The 18,700-nt window shown below is 38.7% G+C and overlaps 1 protein-coding gene across 4 annotated transcripts in view; it reads right to left on the bottom strand.

The window, feature by feature from the left end:
• vps13a (vacuolar protein sorting 13 homolog A) overlaps positions 1-18,700 on the bottom strand; it is a 41,144-nt gene that overhangs the window by 9,077 nt on the left and 13,367 nt on the right. For 2 of the 4 annotated variants that reach the window (XM_019365322.2, XM_019365325.2), the window contains exons 34-70: positions 18,507-18,654; positions 18,207-18,378; positions 17,778-17,905; positions 17,443-17,648; positions 17,045-17,301; positions 16,563-16,747; positions 16,274-16,417; positions 15,262-15,471; positions 15,022-15,165; positions 14,831-14,932; positions 14,577-14,729; positions 14,228-14,486; positions 13,812-13,972; positions 12,566-12,669; positions 12,103-12,415; positions 11,133-11,269; positions 10,656-10,950; positions 10,398-10,502; positions 9,809-9,955; positions 9,378-9,509; positions 9,085-9,218; positions 8,242-8,310; positions 6,222-6,354; positions 5,651-5,708; positions 5,129-5,300; positions 4,057-4,210; positions 3,706-3,852; positions 3,456-3,537; positions 3,285-3,354; positions 2,928-3,042; positions 2,706-2,819; positions 2,453-2,598; positions 2,242-2,323; positions 2,034-2,147; positions 1,802-1,877; positions 392-555; positions 162-207 (exon numbers count right to left, since the gene is read on the bottom strand). In XM_019365322.2, the coding sequence (XP_019220867.1) occupies positions 162-207; positions 392-555; positions 1,802-1,877; positions 2,034-2,147; positions 2,242-2,323; positions 2,453-2,598; positions 2,706-2,819; positions 2,928-3,042; positions 3,285-3,354; positions 3,456-3,537; positions 3,706-3,852; positions 4,057-4,210; positions 5,129-5,300; positions 5,651-5,708; positions 6,222-6,354; positions 8,242-8,310; positions 9,085-9,218; positions 9,378-9,509; positions 9,809-9,955; positions 10,398-10,502; positions 10,656-10,950; positions 11,133-11,269; positions 12,103-12,415; positions 12,566-12,669; positions 13,812-13,972; positions 14,228-14,486; positions 14,577-14,729; positions 14,831-14,932; positions 15,022-15,165; positions 15,262-15,471; positions 16,274-16,417; positions 16,563-16,747; positions 17,045-17,301; positions 17,443-17,648; positions 17,778-17,905; positions 18,207-18,378; positions 18,507-18,654 (5,378 nt within the window). The remainder of the gene's footprint in view (positions 1-161; positions 208-391; positions 556-1,801; positions 1,878-2,033; positions 2,148-2,241; positions 2,324-2,452; positions 2,599-2,705; positions 2,820-2,927; positions 3,043-3,284; positions 3,355-3,455; positions 3,538-3,705; positions 3,853-4,056; positions 4,211-5,128; positions 5,301-5,650; positions 5,709-6,221; positions 6,355-8,241; positions 8,311-9,084; positions 9,219-9,377; positions 9,510-9,808; positions 9,956-10,397; positions 10,503-10,655; positions 10,951-11,132; positions 11,270-12,102; positions 12,416-12,565; positions 12,670-13,811; positions 13,973-14,227; positions 14,487-14,576; positions 14,730-14,830; positions 14,933-15,021; positions 15,166-15,261; positions 15,472-16,273; positions 16,418-16,562; positions 16,748-17,044; positions 17,302-17,442; positions 17,649-17,777; positions 17,906-18,206; positions 18,379-18,506; positions 18,655-18,700) is intronic. The other 2 variants (XM_019365323.2, XM_019365324.2) reach the window with 2 other exon arrangements.

Genomic DNA, 18,700 nt, shown 5'->3' with positions numbered 1-18,700 from the left:
CTGCAGATTGAGTTCAAAGATCTTCAGCACCAAATGCCAGAGTCAAGTGTTCAATGGAAAAACACTAACAGAACAGGTAGTTTTTTGATGTCCTTTTAAACATTTTATGCCCTCATTTTATTGGACTAACATGTTTATACTTGTGGTCAGACTCCTCTTACCTTTAATAGGTTTGGTAACGATCCCTGTGATCCCACTGACAAATCCCTGTGGGAAAAGGAAAATAACACTGCAGAATAATTGACTCATTACAGTAGTGCATTTTCTGTCAGACTAGTTAACAGTGTTGTTGTTGCTAGTCTTACTAGTTCCTACATCCTGCATCAGCTGTGTGTTTCCTGCTGATAAACAGAGAGAAGCAATTTAAAAACCAAAAAACTGTTTTACATACAGACACCAGTCCTTTTCCACCCCTGGTCAGCCCCTCTCTCAGACCGCTGGGCTGTTTGTTCATAGTTTCTCGTCTCTTCTGCTGGTACTCTTCATCCATTGTGATCGCTGCGACACCCTTTGCCATGGCACCTGTTATCCTGGAGGCTGCACCTGCAATACCGCCTGAACAACAAACATGATTCGTTACCTGAGAATATTTTTTAATATATTTTAAATGTTCATGTCAAAATTCAATTCACAATTGTGTCAGTGAAAATCTGAAATTTTAAGGGCTCCAACATGGTGCTAAAAAGTCTCCCACGTATTATGCAACAGCCACAGTTCACTGTTAAAGGAAATATAATGCTGAAATTTAACAGATATAACACTATATTAAAAACACATGGAGTAAAACGACAAATGCTCAGTTATTACACTGTTCAAATTACAGCCCTATATAGCAGCCATGAACCCATCCCAGTCAATCAACGTGTATAATGACAGCAGATAAAGTGAGGACAGTGTGCAGGGCTGTACAAAAGTCTTTAATGACCTTCATTTCTTTTTATATATTTTTTTCATGTGGTGATGAGCAATAATTGTCCGAGCTTTATTACGTTTTTTGTTGGACATTTGCTGCTTTTTAACTCATTTTCAATCTAGTTTCAGATTATTTTCACAGGATTTTTTTAACATTTGATAAGCTTCTTAACACTGATGTCAAGCATATAATGACACTTAGCTAAAGGGATGAATCATTATTGTTTCTACACATAACGGACACATTAAATTAAATTCTATTTTTAACCAGTTTGTTACCAGCAGCCTCTCAAAAAAAGCAAGCGATTTGCTCAATCTATGAAAAATGGCAATGATAATACAGTTTGACAGGCATAAAATAGCTGAAAACAACTGAAGGAAACTGGACAGTTGAGAGGGACAAAGAAAGAAGTGGCAGGTCTAAAAGGCATGCCTCCACTTAGGCTGGAGCTCAACATAAGTGAAGCAGTGTGCGATCATCTTTACAGAAAACAGAACAAAAGACAACCAGCATCTAAGGAAGAGCTTTGAATGCTCTTCAAGAAGCCTGGAGAACTATTCCTGAAGAAACAAATGACAAGGAAGCTGAGTAAGAGCGTTCAGGATGTGATAAAGAATAAATGCAAGGCGGTCAAACAACTTTGACCTTCAAGCTTGATAGAATTGTACAAACTGTTTTTGCCTTACATACTGTATTTCAAAATACAAAGAAATGAGAGGCACTGCAAGACTTTTGCACAACACTGTACATAAAATTAAAAATGAAAGATAAATAAAACATAATTAATTTTTGCATTAGAAATTCCAGTGATTATTTAGCAGGTTTGACCTGATTCTGGGGAGCTAAGGCTGACTCTGTATTACCCCTTTAACACCATTTCATGCTTACCTACAGCTCCTCCCACCAGCGCCTTAACCCCAAGAGCCATTCCTTCAACAAACTCCTCAGGGCCCTGGATGGCTCCCTAGAAAAAAAGAACAGTTATTGTGAATGTTAACCTGAATCCAATGTGGCCATATTTTCTAAATTACACAATGTAACTATTCAACAGGTTTTAGAATGCACTTCAAAGCTAAAAGACCCGGTTGAACTTGTCAATTATTTTATTGGATATCATTACCTGATAGGGCTCATAGAAGAAAGCCTCCACCCCTTCTGACAATCCTCTGATCAGTCCAAATGGGTTTCCAAGAACATCGAGGCCCAGCACGAGCACATACATCTGCTTAATAGCCTTGAGATACACAGGTGGAAAATCAAAATATCAAAACAAAAGAAGACAAAACAAATTGCCACTTGTTTGGTTTCATTGTGCATGTATGTATTACCTGCTTAGAATAATGTCTGAGGACCTCCGACTGGAGCTGCTGAGTGGTGTAGAACTGGTAGTTCAACTCAAAAAAGGCCAGCCTGAAATAAATGTCACATTCAGCCAAGAAGCAGGGTTGGAATCACCAAGAACAAGTCACATGGAAGTAATGTAATGCTAATGGATGGCACGTTCATGCTGTGTATTTGAGCCTTTTTCTGTATTCGTACTTGAAGACAACATCCTGCACGTCAGTGAGCGTTGCGCCGATACTCTTCAGCAACAGATTTAGCGACTGTACAGGGATCAGTTCCGAATCTCTCTTCTCCTTCAAGCCATCCTCTCCGCCTGTGCTCAGAGAGAAACTCAGGTGCAGCTGACAAAAAAAACACAAAAACATCAGTAGGCGTTACTATGGCAACAGGAAACTGCAGAGATCAGTTCAGACACTATTTGTTTGACAGAAACTGCATTCGCACACACCTTAATGGGGGAAATGTGGAAGTACTCGTAGAGGCTGATGGGAGATTTGTCAGCAGCAGAGACATGGTTCAGTTCTGTCTTTATATTCGTTATGTCCTTCTCAAACAGTTCCACCTAGAGCATCAGGGGAAACGCACAACAGCTGTTGAGTTAACTGAATTATAATTATAATGCATTCTGAACAGAAAGGTAACTTTTTGTGTGTCAATGCGTGTAGCCAACCTCCTGTTCTGCGCTCGTGATGCTGTCGTTCTCTGGGGAGAACAGGTCCAGGATGGCGTACAGGAAGCCCAGATCAAGTTTTAGATCCATCTCCTGAATTAAAACCATAAAGTACCTGAGGCGAACAGAAATCAGGACTTAGACGAGTACAAATGAGAGCACATTTCAGGAGTTAAACTTTCAGGCAACAGAGGATTGTAAGATTTCAGCTCACCCAAATTTATTAATTATCTTAAAAAGGACCTTTATCAGGTAGATTATGAGTATAATCTCGCCCTCCGTATAAAATAACAATGACTATCAGATAGAAAAATGTATTTTGAGGAGAAAGTGAGAAAAGAAAAGAAAAACAATTACTTGATGCGTGAGATATCAGAGTGCCCCGCTGCTCGGGTAATAATGCTGATATCAGTTAGAGGTTTGGGTTCTGTGGAAAAAAAATGTACAGAGTATGATATTAAAGAAGAAAAAGCTAAAATAGTCTATTATTGTAAATAAACAGATAACAAAAAAACTGCATTAACAGACCTGTCTCCATGGCGACAGACTTTGGCAGTTTCACAGGGTAAAAAACGTAAGGGAAGATGGCCCCTGGTAGCTGATTCTGGATCTGTAGGAGGAAAGGATGCAGGTCTGTTTAGCGCACAGACCAAACAGAGCTACACAGCTACGAAAATGCAATTAAAAAAAGCCTTTAGCTAACTTGCAGTTATGACATTTATCTTTTTCATGATCTTCTTTTTCAATAATTATTGTAAATTGAATAAAATGTTTTCACCTGTATCCGGTGAACTTGGATACGATAGGTGCTCTGTCGTGGTGAAATGCTGTACTCCACCTTCACACCCGGCAGGAAGTGCCTCCTAAGAGGAGCATCGCATGGCTTCATTAACTGCATGTCCTGGCCAGTGGGATTAAAGCACACCTGGGAGACAATGACAAAAAAAAATTCAACAATTATCCCTTCAGCTAATGACCATTTTCATTAACAAACCACCTCATGTGCAATTTTAAATTCAGTTTTATGAACAAGTTTACATGCTATGTGGATAAACTAAAACCAACACCTTTCATTTGCTTTTATCCAACATTTTCACGTGACAGAATAGAAATGATTGTAATATTTAACCTGAAAGCCGTTTTCCAGATCGAAAATTTCCTTGTCTACGGCCCCAGATTCTATGTAGTCTTTGAACTTGTCCTCCATAACTTCAGCTTCTTTAATGCTCAGAGGTTTCCACCGACTCTTCTTCTTAGGTTTGAATTCCCACACAACATCAGAGCTAAAATAAAAGAGGAAAGAAAGTCTCAGATTAAATTATGTTTTCTTGCTTAACTATAGATAAAATTTATACACTCATTGGTCACTTTGTTAGGTACACCTGTTCAACTGCTCGTTAAACCAAATATCTAATGTGTACATCAAAAAGCGCTTTAAAACTTTTTTTTTTTTTTTTTTAGGAGTGTAGACATGGTCATGATGACCTGCTGCATTTCAAACCCAGCATCAAAATCAAGAAAACAGGGGATTTGAGTGATTATTGTTGCCAGATGGTGCAACACTGCTGATCTACTTGGACTTTCCCACGAAAACATCTCTAGGTTTTTCAGAGAATGGTCTTGAAAAAACCCAAAACAAAAAACAACTGAAAATATAAAATGCCTTGTTAATCCCAGAGGCAAGAGCAGAATGACTGACTCCTTCATAAAAAGGCAACAATAACTCCAATAAGCACTTGTTTTAACCAAGATCTGCAGAAGAACATTTCTGAGTGCAGAACACGTCAAGGCTTGAAGCAGATGGGCTACATGGCATCTGCAAATTAGAGTTTACTTCAATTTACTCTATGGTAAATGGTAAATGGCCTGTATTTGTATAGCGCTTTACTTAGTCTCTAAGGACCCCAAAGCACTTTACACTAAATTCAGTCATTCACACACACATTCACACACTGGTGATGGCAAGCTACATTGTAGCCACAGCTGCCCTGGGGCGCACTGACAGAGGCGAGGCTGCCGGACACTGGCGCCACCGGGCCCTCTGACCACCACCAATAGGCAACGGGTGAAGTGCCTTGCCCAAGGACACAACGACCGAGACTGTCGAACCGGCAACCTTCCGATTACAAGACGAACTGCCAACTCTTGAGCCACGATCGCCCTCGTTTACTATTTACTAAGCAAACATAAAAGCGCAGCACCTTGTGATCCCGATGAAGGCAACCTCTTGGCTGGTGCTGTTGTTCACTAGCGATAGGCCCACATGCCGTAGTGCCAGGACGATTTCCTGTTGAGCAAGCTGCACCCTCTCATTGTCACAGAGCATCTTGAAGACCCGTCGCTCCTCAGTGAACAGCACAACACGCTGGAGACCTTAGAACAGATAAATAAACAAAAACAATACACATTTCTTTTGTAACCCAAAGGAAAGTTGTTGCTATTCTTGTTCATTACCATTACAAAATGAATCAGGGATGAATAAAACCTTAGAAATGATTCAGACTTGGAGTTTATAACTCCAACTTCCTAACAGTAAACTGTATTTGTTTGTTTTTTTAATACTTTTTTAAAAAAAAATAATTTTTTTTTACAGTTCCAGAAATTATATTACTATAATATGGCAACAATTAAGCACTGGCAATAAACTGTGGAAACTATAAAGATCATTTCAGTTTATTAAACTGCACAAAACAGCTGAGCATTTTAAGATCATTCAACTTTACCTTCATAAAAGGAAATCACAAAAAGTTTGCCCTCCTTGTTTACGTCCTCTCGCAGGTCCTAAAAGACAAAGCATATAAACTTACATATAAGTATATTTAATCTTTATTTAGATACTGATCCAGATTTACATGACCTGTATCTATACAGTGTTAAACTAAAGGTAGTCAAATTTATGAAAGATTCATCACCACCAATAACATATTTCCAGTTAATGAACAATGCAAAGGTGATGCAAGAAGTCACAGCAGTCACAGGGGTTTTAAAAACCAGCAGGTTCACATTCAGTGAGCTCATTACGATTACCTGCTTTAGCGAGCAGAACAGCCTTTTTTACCTCAGGATATCATTTATGAATGAACCTATGATAGACTTTTAATATGCAAATCTTTAAGTAAAGCCAAGCCTAATCAAATTTATACTTAAGATAGCAAATACTGCTTATTTTAAAGCACTTTCAGGAGAAACTGATTTTATTTTGGAAACGTAAGATATTATTGTCTTTGGGGGAAAAAAGGATTACAGATAAACATTATTATTCAGACAGTTATTATTTTGACTCATGTGCAGTACCTCTTCACTCTTTAGTGTCCCATTGTAAGTGCTGCATTTCCAGGAGAGCGCTCGTGACCCAGTGGGCTCAGTCCAGGTGTAGTACACAGCTTTCCCAGCCTCCAGCTCCTCATGCTCCGCCTTTTTCTGAGAGCTGCATGTACACAAACCCACCAAGACAGACACATGTATCAGCAACATGAGTTAAAGCTACCAAAGATGACACAAAGCAAAAAAATTAAAGACTGTGAAAATACAACAGAGCCCCTCCACCAAAATCAAGGACAATGCCAGCAATCATATTCTCTGAGTTGTCTCTCAGCCTGCATCAGCATTTTTCATCAAAAGACAGAAATATGTTACCCAAAGGTCCCCAAATTCTCTCCTGGAAATAAAAGGCTCAAATATGCATCTTCGCATATTAGTCAGGATTCTGAAACAAATATTCAATGGATCATAAAATGAAGACTGAAGGAAGAAGTGGCGAAGCTGGAATGTACAAAAGGGTATGAAAAGCACTATTCGACAGTACAGCACTACAGGAAGAAGCAGGTGGTGTGATTCCTTTGGAGGAATCCCATCCAGTCAGCAGCATTCACATTTTTCTATAAGATCATAACAGAGATGAAAGCAACACTGAGTAAATGGCTTAAGAGTTGTATTCTGCTCCTTTAGCTCTGTGTAAATTTCAGGTAGATCAGTAAAAAAGATAAGTGGGTAATGGGGTACGTCTTTTATAAATAGAAAACTGAAACTGTGACACAGTCAGTGTCATTATCTTAAGTATTAAAAAACAAAGTTTGATTATGGCAGAAGTAGGCCATGATACACACTAAAAAGAAATATTGAAAGTAAAGTGATTACTAAATAGAGCTAATATAACTTTGGTTAAGGGAGCAGAGTACAGAGGCAAACTACAATCAGAGCTCAAAGGATCTTTTTTATACTTAGGTTTATCTACACTTGTCCATCTGACCACACGCTGCACTCAAATGAACCAATAATGTAACATCGAGACCAAACCATGATTAGCTGCTGCATCGTTTGCATATTTGGTTAACTCTGGTTAATGTTTGGAGACATCTTCATGATATAACTTGATCTTTCCTCTTGGCCTCGCCCACATTCCCTCTTGCATTTTTTTATATACCCACTGTTTTACTTGCTATTTCAAGATAATTTGGGTCATTCCATCTTAAAAACATCAAATTTAAAAGCTACTACCTGATCATCTCAGATTTCCCTGAACAAATTCGAGGTGAAAAATACACTTTGGTGATTTGGTACATGGCATCCAAATGTGTTTGTTATTCTCCCCACATTTAAGCTCTATGATCTGTGAACCCATTCACCTGATTTGGGTTTGGTTTTAAAGAACATTATGTGAATTGTATATGAGAAGCTGTAAAGAAATTTTAAGTCCCACACCTACAAAACTGTGGTTTCTATAGGTCTCGAAATCTGCTGCCAGAGATCAGACACCTAAATATTTTTGGGACATCAGGTATTCATGTTAACCTGAGCTACACTACTAAGAGTCCACATGCAAAGAGCCGTGGTACCAGATAATGAGTCTGAAATTTTTCAAAGACCTAGCTCAATTATTTTTCTAGACGATGGCATTTTAAATCGAGCCTTCAAAGAATTATGTTAGAAAAATGTCTAAAAACACCCCTACCTTCTTTTTTTTTTTTTTAAACTAATGACAGACTTGAAGTTTTGCTAAACTCTTTCCACTGGAATTTTTTTAGGCAAATCTTAGATGATCCTGTGGGAGGTATTTGATAAGCTAATATGAAACCACCCATGCGTTACTCATAGTGCAGTTTAAATAACCAAATGTACTGATGTGTGTTTAAATTGTTTTTCTTTTACCTTTGTCAAAGTTTACTAGACTGATTACTTCCTATAGGAAATAACTTTTCTCTGGTGATGACAATGTAACTACACTGATGGTCGTCTTTTGTAATTCCTGTTCCTCATTTCTTTATTTCGAGTTCAGAGTTTGTCAGAGGAGTTTCCCTTTTTCATATTTTTCTACCTGTCCTCCTCCACTGAGAAGGAGAGGTCAAGTATCTCGTCAGCCACCCTGGAGGATTCTGTCCGGACACTGCATGACCCACAACACACAAACAAACTGCTATCAGCAAAAACAAACACAGGCAATTATTATTAACTTAACTGTTTGAGGCAGCTGGAACAGAAGAACAATATTGTTACTCAACAAATATGCAAAGACAGATGTCAATAAATGTTTTGTAAATGTTTTGCAAATGTTTTGTGTGACGAAACCTGTAAAATTAATGGCTGCTGTTCATAAAATGGATAAAAACAAGAGACAGAAATAACTAGAAACACTAACAAAAGGTTTATAAGTACATTAGCCACAAAAACATCCTACTTCTGGATAGAGCACCTAATATTAGGGTGAATGTGGCACACACACAACAAATGTAACTGAAAAGAAACATTTTGCATTTTGAAAGCATTTCAAAAACACCGTTACAGACAACACCAAAGATCTACATTAATGCTAATTAAGTCCCAAGGAAACAGAATTTCATAAAAACAGTTTAGACCTCAGTGACATGGGCCTAGAGGCCAGTTTGCAACCCTCTGGCAACCCCTAGTTGCTAAGGACAACCGGTTGGCAAATGGTTGATGGAGGTTTTTGGCTGTAGCTGAGTGAAATCAGTTGCAAAGATAGTGCTAAACCAATACCCATGTTGTGATTGCTTTGTTCACTAGTAAGCTGTTATGGTTGCAAATGGTCTGCATGGAAAACACCAACTTTTCTGCAAACACTTGCTGTTAGTGAAACCTAAAAAAAAAGCCTAAAATAGTTTCTATATTTCCTTTTAACTGTGCCCCTCGGTTTTCTCACCTCTGATGGAACTGAAGAGTCTGATTTTTAGTGTGGTTGATGATGAGGAAAGGGGCTGCGCCATCATGGTAGTCAGAAAATTGGATAGTGGCCGAGTGCTCAGACAGATTCATGTCTACTATAATCCCACCCACCTACACAAAAGAAACAAGCAACAGTCTGAAAGCCGTAATACAAAAGGCATGTGTCTGAAAATCATATTAATCACCTCAATTACATATTATGTAAAAAACAAACAAACCCTAAACTTATATGCACACACAAATATTATAACTATGTGCATTTCTGCTTACTTTGTTGTCCAGATGTAGCAATAAGCAGTTCTCTGGTCGTTTGAAGTCAATAGTCACTGGAGGCGATAAGGAAGCTTCTACTTTAATTTTAAGCTTCTTAGTGTCACTCTCAGGCCAGAAAGGGATGGCTGACTAAATGTAGGGAAAAAAACAAAATGATAAATGATTCTTGTCAGATTATCAGTAGGTAAATCATTTTAAAACTTTATCAAGAATAGATCTTTAAATAAAGCATTTTTATGCACAAGAAACCTTTAGTCACATTAAATTTATAGAAATCAATCAGCACACATGTTCAGTTGTTACATCACATCTATTTATAAGGTTAAATGTAAGAATACCCAGGATCCTGAGTCTAAGATATACTCAAACCAAAACCAAGGCCTCAACCTGCACTGTTCAGAAAGAGAAAAATCAGAACAGGCTCTGACCTGTTCTGATTTTGCCTCGGTCCAAGTTTCTTGCCCCTCTTCACATATGAACACACTGTGCTTAGTTCTGTTGACCAGCATGTAGAAGGGCACAAAGGTCACAATGCGGGTCAGACTGAAACTGCTTGCATCAATCTTCACACCAACCTGAAATAAGACAGAATAAGACAGAAATATTACATGAATACAAAAAAGTACATATCCAATACACCTGCCTCTTTGGATCCTCTCCCTCCATTTCACCCTATCCCTCATCTACTTTCACTCTCAACATTTTCCCCATTCCACCTGTCTTCCTCTCATCCACACAGATGTATTTTGTCTTTCTCCTACTGACTATTATTCCTCTTCTCTCCATAGCATGCTTCCACCTCTTCCCTACTCTCATTATAGATCAAAATGCCATCTGCAAACATCATAGTCCACGCCGACTCCTGCCTGACCTCATCTGTCAACCTGTCCATCTCCAGTGCAAACAGGAAGCGGCTCAGAGCCAATCCCTGACTATCCCACTTTTTCTTCGCCAACCTCTTCCTTTACATATTTTTTTTGACATTTTTATATAAAGAGATAAAATTTCAAATCTTACCAGATAATCTTTGTATCTGCCTTTGCATTTCACATCCCCGTGGCTCCCAACTGTGTCCAGAGAGAACTCATCAGATAGTTCACTTTCTGAGATCATAAGACGAACCTGAGGGAGGAAATAATTTAATCAAATTGTCTGATAAAACTACAGATAAACCGACAGCTAATAAATGTACTGAATTGGGACCACTGTGAGCAATAATCAAACATGTTCCTTTTAAAGAGCTTTCAGTAAGACTGACTTAAAATAAATAATTACCTTATTGTTTCGCAAGAAGTACCGAGGCTTGAATGAAAAGAGCAACGGCATCTTGTAGTCCATGGGATGTTTGCGGTGAATATCATCAGCTTTGTACTGCAGCAACCTGCCCGTCTTATTTATCATCCAGTACGGTGAATGGATAGCAACCACCATCTGTCCCAGATCATATTTAACATGAACCGCTATATCCAGCTCAGCCCTCTTCCTCTCCACTGCATCTCCATCTTCGTCTTCATCCTCTCTTAGAGACTGGAACACAATGAAGGTGATCTCTTCCTGATCACTGTTGAGTCTGTACAAGACAATAATTGTTTGTTTGTATCAGAAATGTGAAACGATTTAATAGAGACTGCACGTCTCTCCTATAAATATAACATAACTATGCATCAACATTTTTTGTCATGTTATTTAAGATCAACATACAATAAATACAGAGAATGTGTCAATAACAAAAACAAAGAGATTAAGTCACACCTGTATACAGAAGACCAATCCTGAGCCAAGTACTCAATCAAGCGAAGATCAAGACTTGACTGGTTGATGACTGCAGTGTGAAGCTGAGCAGAGTGACCAGGGTCCAAAGTAGCCTCAGGTGCAGAGACTCCACTGTTCTGTTGAGCAACAGGATGACGAAAAAAAAGGTGTCTCTGCATTTTAAACTTCTACCTTGCTGCTTTCAGTTCATGCCAACTTGTAAAGAAAATAAAATGATTGAAAAAAAGTCCCCAGTTACTTAAATTAAGATAACATTCAACAGAGTTAACAGAGTTCCATATTACACATTTTTGCTATATTTTTTCCTAGTTTAAAATGAGACATTTTAAATATCTAAATGTGGGTGAATTTGCTTATCTTTCAGTTAACATTTCTTAACAGAAATGCCAGCATTGGACAAAACTAGGTTTATTAACTCTTGCTTGTTTTTTGTTTTTTTTGCTGCATAGAGTCAACTGATTCTTTCCTATTTTGGATTAATGGAATAATTACATTTACTTCACATTACCATTTAGGAAGCTGAAAATTTCATATATGACTAGTCTTCTGCAGCTTAATGTTACAGAAATGTACAAATGAGGTGTTAAATACACACTAGATATTTGCTGTTGTGTCTTGCCTTAATGTTTAAACAGTTACAAAATTAAAGTAAAGTCATGCAGAGCAATCCCTGCTTTAAAAAAAACTAATGATAAAAGTATAAACATCCAACACATAAAGCCGTATTATCCACATATGCCTAAGTAATGTGAATGTGCTGGTCTCTGACTGAGGTCCTATGGTAGCATTACATAACAAAGAACACTTCCCACTTTTAAACAGAGCAAATAAAGCTGTAAAATACACACATTACTATTTTATTGAACATTCACTCACATAAACCCACTTCGTATGTTACTTTTCAATGTTCAATGGACTACCTGAGTACAGATTATTACATGCATCCTACCTTTAGACTGTAGGCGATGGTGTAAGGCAGAAGGTTGCGTAGCAGGATGGAAGGCCACAAGTGAAGCACGAAGGGCACATCAAAATTCTCCCCAACATCTCCGGTCTCCTTGCACGTCACTGCATCCTTTAATGGCACAATGTTGATGGTCATCACACCACCTTGGTTTCCACGGCGACGGCAGATTTGCTGTAGGCGTTTCTCAGGCTCCAGGTTTTTAACGTCCTCGTAACTGAAGCCTTCTGAGCAATCATACTGCTCACCCTGACGGTCATCTGTGCTCTCTATTACTGGCTGAAGGCTCAGCTCAGACCTGTTTGGAGGGTTATGGGCAGTAAAGTTTAGAGGTTATTGTTTTTTGTTGTTGAACAGAAACAGAAAAGATCAGAAAACATAAAACAGAGAGTGAGTGTGTTAAGATGTGTGCGTAAATATGTGGGCCAATTTAAGCATTTGCTCCCACCCATACGAGTCCAGAGGCACACAGAACTCCTCGGCAGGGAGAGCAGTACCCAGAAGGGTTGATCCTTCAAAAACGTTGAATGGTATTGAGAAATGATTGATGAGCTGCGTAGTAAAAGACAAAGACAAATTACTGGTTACTGACACCTGAACTTAATCTGAAAAAGCTATCTGGGCATATTGGCTTATATACTAAAAGCTACTTTTTAGGAGTTCCCATAGTGGGTAGCTTCTTAGGCTTAATTTAGGAGATTTCTACACTGAATATGCTTCCTGATGCAACCCCAAAGGCATTTGTCTCTTCTCCCGGGATTGAATAGGGGATCGCTTGATAGTGAAAAACTAAGAGGCAAAGACTTCACTGTGGAGCCACTAAATTGTTCAAAAATGCCATAAATTACATTTAATGATTAAATAAAGGATAGTTGAGTGTCTGGAACATTGATCTCTGAGGGTGCAATTCTAAACTCAAACACAATATATACCGCTCCCTTCAGAGAGCAGCACAGGCTCTAAACAAAATACAAAGAGAAGTGTGAGGGCCCTTAATGCAACTAAATAATAACAAGGTTGGTTGGCCTTCAAAGCAGAGTTTCAAAGTCATATCTGACATTGGTAAAAGGACAGTAAGAGGAAGAGACAGACAAATAGAAAAAAAATCACTGACCTTGACCAGAACAAGATTATAAATTTTATAAATTTCAAATGTGAAATGTTGCCCACAGAGGTCAGAGAAGAATGGTCAGACTGCTTCAAGTTGATAACAAGGCAACAGTATCTCAGACAACTTGTTACAGGTAAGATATGCAAAAGAACATCTCTAAATGCAACCACGCAGAACCTTGAAGCAGATGGGCCACAGCACCAGAAGACCACACGGAGTGCAGCCATGTGCCATGTCACAAAGTTCAAATCATCTCAGATAATATGGACCAAAATTTTTGAGGAATCTTTCGAGCACCTTGTTGAATCTGTTCCAATATTAAGGCATTTATGAAGTGAAACAGGGGGACCAACCTGGTACTAGCATGGTGTACCTAATAAAATGTTTATTAACATGGATATCAGCAGGAACTACCCCCAAACAAAAAGTTGTAGTGCATTTTGAAAAGAACGTTTTTTTAAATGACTTGTATATGAAACGTAACTTTAATTACACTGAGTTAGTAATTAATGTAATTTGAGAGACAGCTCACTGTAATTACACGGGATGATATACATATGATGGGAATGATCATCCAACATACCTGGAAAGGAGAGCGGATCTTGATGTACTTGCTGCCTTCTACAGAGGAAATCTGACAGACCAGGAAACGAGTGACTCCTGAGTTGTTGTGCATTACACTGTACATTCCCCGGCCCACTTTGATCAAAGGGATCACGCTGGCTGAGGTGTGACCATCCGGAGCTGGAAAAAGAAAATAGAACGTACAGGTGTTTTCTATCTGACATGAAGTTTAAAATTTGGTTACTGACAACAACAACAATAACAAACAACAACAGATATTCTTTTTTAGAGAATAGAGCACAAGCCAATTAGAAAATTTAAAGAAAACACATAAAACATATATTTTATGCTTTATCTTTGTATAGTTGGAGATAACTGTAGCTATATCATAGCTATCTATTTTCAGCATAACCGTGATAGTAAAGTATAACTCACTAGGCTGTATGTAATAGTCTTTTCCACTCAAAGAGGTCATTGCTGAGAAATGATCAGTGTCTGTTGTGGTTGAATAGTCCATTCCGAGGGATTCACCATTCTGCAGCTTCACAGTATTAGCGATACTCTGTTGTCCGACAGGACAAAACATCTCACTGTGGCGCACAGAAACTGGTAGGCCAAGACGGTTTTTGACTACAAATGGAGCTTCATCCTTTTGAAAACACTCTGCTGTCTGTTTGGCAGCTTCAGCAAATGCCTGGGGAAGGACAAAAACATGCACATCACACATCGATACACATCCCTAGACAGGTATTTTCTGTCAAGCCTTTGAAAGCCTTTTCCTTACAGTGCCCAGGTTACTCAGCATGGCCAGTCCACATTTGGAAAGTGTGATGTTGAGCTGATCTTTACTGCAGATGGCAATGACTGTCTTATAGTCTGGGATACTGGAATCCACTTCATCTGACATGCTTGTGTACTTCACAGGTTTCTTTTTCATCTGGTTAGAGGACGGTAAAGTATTAGACACACCATGTGTATTTTTAAATATTATTTTTTAAGTATGCTATATGCATGCAGAATGCAAGTATACATGAGTACCTTCAGTTCCAGTACCCATGGTCTGAAACCATCTCTTGTCTCATCTTCTAAGGGCTCCAGCAGTGGCTCCCACACTCCCATCACTTCATTATAATAGTGAACCTAAAGATAAAATGCATTACTGAATAGAACAAAATTCTGAAGAGCAACCAATTTCTTAGAAGAACCACATCTTTATTGGTTTGTGTTACCTCCAGGGTAAGCTGACTGTATAAGTTAATGAGCGTGGACCAGTTCTTCACATCTCCCTTGAAGGAGGACTTTGCCAGAAGCATGGGGATGGTGCGATGTCCCACTCCAGCCTCCAGAGTCACACAGATTGAACTGATGTTCACCTGCAATTATTTTGCAATTCAAATCATAAGTTATTACATGGCAGCATACAGTCAGCTTTACCATATTATCATTTCAGCCAAAATGCTGATAATTACCTTTAGGGACTCTCCCTGTGGTATTAAGCGGGTCACTGATTTTGTGTCTTCATCGTCCTCTTCTTCTAGGAACCAGAGTTTGAGCTCCTTCCAACTCTGCTTATCCCACAGGTTCACAGGAACGGGGCTGTCCAGCTTCTCAGGGGTCTCTGCTGTTGGAGTGAGTGCTGACTGGATGGTAATCACAGTGTTGATTATGACTGGAGATACCTGTGCATGAGACACATGGGTGATAAAACTTAAGGTTACTTGCATAAGCCTGGCTCTCAGAGTAAAAAAGACGTGGCAAGCAGCAACAGCAGCCAAGTCAATCAGGTCCTACAGGAATGACAAATCACACATTGCTGCATGGCTAAGTGGCATGAAATTCTGGCCTATGATGAAGACTTGGGTTCAGGATTAGGCGAACAAAAAACAAACAAACAAACAAAAAAATCCAGCTTGCGCCAGTGATGGAGAATTTAGCTAAACACTACTGTCTATTGAAAATTAAGTTAGCTAGCCTATACTGCATGTTGAGACATGCTGCTACTCCAGATATTTAACTAATAACTGCGTAGTAGGGCAAGCTACTTAAGGTTAAGCGTTTCTGCCTGTCAGAAATAAATTTCTTGCTTTTAAAATTTGCTTTTATTTGATACAATTTTCATCAACAAGTGCAGATACAGTCCTGTTAGAGCAACAATAATATGCCCCCTTATTATCTCCATTACAAGGAAACAAAAGTCTGAAACTTTTTTTAATCAAAAAACTGTATTTCCAAGGTATCACACTGCTGTAACCAGACATAGGGATTGACTTTCTGTCTCATTTAAAGGATGGATTTTTAAGGACCCTCCAAGGGTTAATTAAGCATGCATACGAGGCAGTGGTTTAACCCCAAAAAGTTCAAAACAAAAAAAAAGCTTTAATTTGCTAACAACAAAGAAGTTGGAACTACAAAAAACCCCACAATCATTTCAATTTGAAGAAGAAAATATGTGGCCACATGTAATAATAACAAAACAAATACCTTAAGTGAGAGAGCATTGATGGTGACCTCCATAGCCTGAGGGGAAGTTGGAGACTGAGTACTGTTGAAGTAAACCTGACATGGCTGAAGCACTGTAGTCACATTGTTTCTCCTCTTTTGTCTTAAGAATGGACAGGCAACAACCTACAACAAAAGTAACCAGTTTAAAAAATATATCATATTTAATTTTAAATATGTGTTGAGGAATATTAAGATTTCCTCTGGATACATCATTTTGAATTCTTTGAACATGTAATTTTGACTAGCACAATCCAATCCAAATATGAACCTTGAGGTCCTTGATAACAGCAGTCATCTGTGATCCTTCTGCACCATTTTTCATTACTAGTTCACAATATGTGGTCATCACCAGAGCTGGGGCGTCATCACGAGTCAGGTCAGCTACAAATACAATCTCTGGGTTTCGCACCAAGACTTTCATTTCTGTCTTTGTTACTGTGGCTGGAGCTGGAGCTAGGAGACACAGAGAGCATTAGAGTAAAACTTCACGTTAAATAATTAGAATAAGCCAGTTTAACTTGATAATCACAAAACTCATAATCTAGACTCATTATGTAAAAGTATATAACATCTAAGTTATTATCTTAAAGCATCCATAAAAAGTTGTATTGTAATGAAATAGTCAAAAATGAAAGTTTTATAAACATAAGGCAAAACAAAGATGGGCATAATTTGGCAGTTTAAGCTTGTCGATTAAGAGAACAGACATGATTTCGGTTAACTAGATTAAAACTGATAAAGTCAACTCACCAGACTCTTTAGATGTGACTGATGAGTTAATGTTCTTCTTATCGCCAGCACCAGCACTGTTCTTGGGTTGTGACACTTGGGCAAAACCCTGCTGGGTGGCCTTAAGGAAGATATCGGCCACCGTGAGCAGAAATTCCATGCTGGCACACAGATACACATCCTGCACCACTGTATCTAAAGTGGTGCTTTCACGGGTTTGACGATAGCTCACTTCCACCATGTTGTTCTGTTCTGCACCAGGACACATTGCCATCATCCTAGAGAAAAACAAAATAGGACTATGAGAAAAAAAGAGTGAACACAATAAAATAATTTACTTTACACTGATCCGTCAAGACGTGGCCTTTTTTGTTTTTAGAGTCTAAATGTGTAACTAGCTGTACAAGTGGTAGCCGTACCTTGGGGTGATACTTTTGACTTTTGGCCTCTTGTCGTCTAGAAGGCATTCAGCAAGTTTCACTGAGGCCATCATGGAGCTGTCGGAGTACATATGGACAGAGGTGGAGATGGTGCCCAGAGTAAATTCTGCTAGCTTCAGCTGCTCATCATGTGGGTCTGATCGCTCATGTTGTTGGTGTGACTGGTCACGTTGTGGTTCTAACTGCTATTAAACAGAAATTACACAGACATTCTTTACTAAACGTGCCTCACAAAATACAGGCTGACAAGCCTAATTCTATGATGTAGTTATGACTTGTGTATGTTTGTACATATGTAACAGACTTGGCATTACCTTATCTTCGTTGGAGCTGTACAGAACCACAGTCAATGAGTCAAACTTGAAGTTTAATTTCAGCGTGTTCTTTTTCAGCTTGCTGTTTTTCTGTGTCTCCACAACAGCAGCTGTCACCACTGTGTTACCTATTAACAGCATTATCAGAGTGCAGAGTTCAGATTAAAAGACAAGCTACTGGTTTTTAGTCAGAATTGTGCACCTATTGTGCACTAATCAAGGAGAACATGTTTCAGATTTCATTAGCTACATAGTTTTGTGTAATTCTGCCCTGTCAAAGAACAACTCATCAGTTTTTTGTTTTCTGTTGTTTTTTTGGTAAAAACTTAGTTATCTGACCAGGCTGTTAAATCATATGTCTATATTTAAAGCTCTACCAAACACACATAACCATATCAAACATAACCATATACAACAACAACAACTTACTGCTGGGTGGTCCAGTGGCCCCCGATTCCTGGGAGTCTTTGTTGGATACAGAGTCAGAGGACGGGTCAGTGGCAGGCAGAGCAGCTGGAGGTGGACCAGCATCGGACTTCTCTGACAGGTTCTCGTTCAGAGTCCTCAGGACAATGATCATGTCATTCTGGCATAGGAGCAGCTGTTGGGAACAAAGAGAGATGATGTTGATAAAACTTTTTCATAATTCTCAATATAAGCCTCTACACAATCGTGGGATTAAAAATCAGAAAAACCAAACAGGTAAGATATATGAATATATATACTTACACTCATGGGCTTTAGATGGACCTCAATAGCTATGTCAGGTATTTCGTGGTACCAGCTGGAAGATAAGTTTCTACGGATTTCCAAGTCTAGGCTCACTGGCTTCAGCAGTTGGATCTCTTCTTCAAAACGTTCATTTTTATATTTGACTCTGAAAGCAACAAAAACATAGATTTACAAAAGGTCTATCGGAATAA

This window comes from Oreochromis niloticus, linkage group LG12, assembly GCF_001858045.2.
Source record: "Oreochromis niloticus isolate F11D_XX linkage group LG12, O_niloticus_UMD_NMBU, whole genome shotgun sequence".
Taxonomy (NCBI): Eukaryota; Metazoa; Chordata; class Actinopteri; order Cichliformes; family Cichlidae; genus Oreochromis; species Oreochromis niloticus.
The sequence above is the reverse complement of the archived record's forward strand: the minus strand, read 5'-3'. Positions and strand labels throughout refer to the sequence as shown.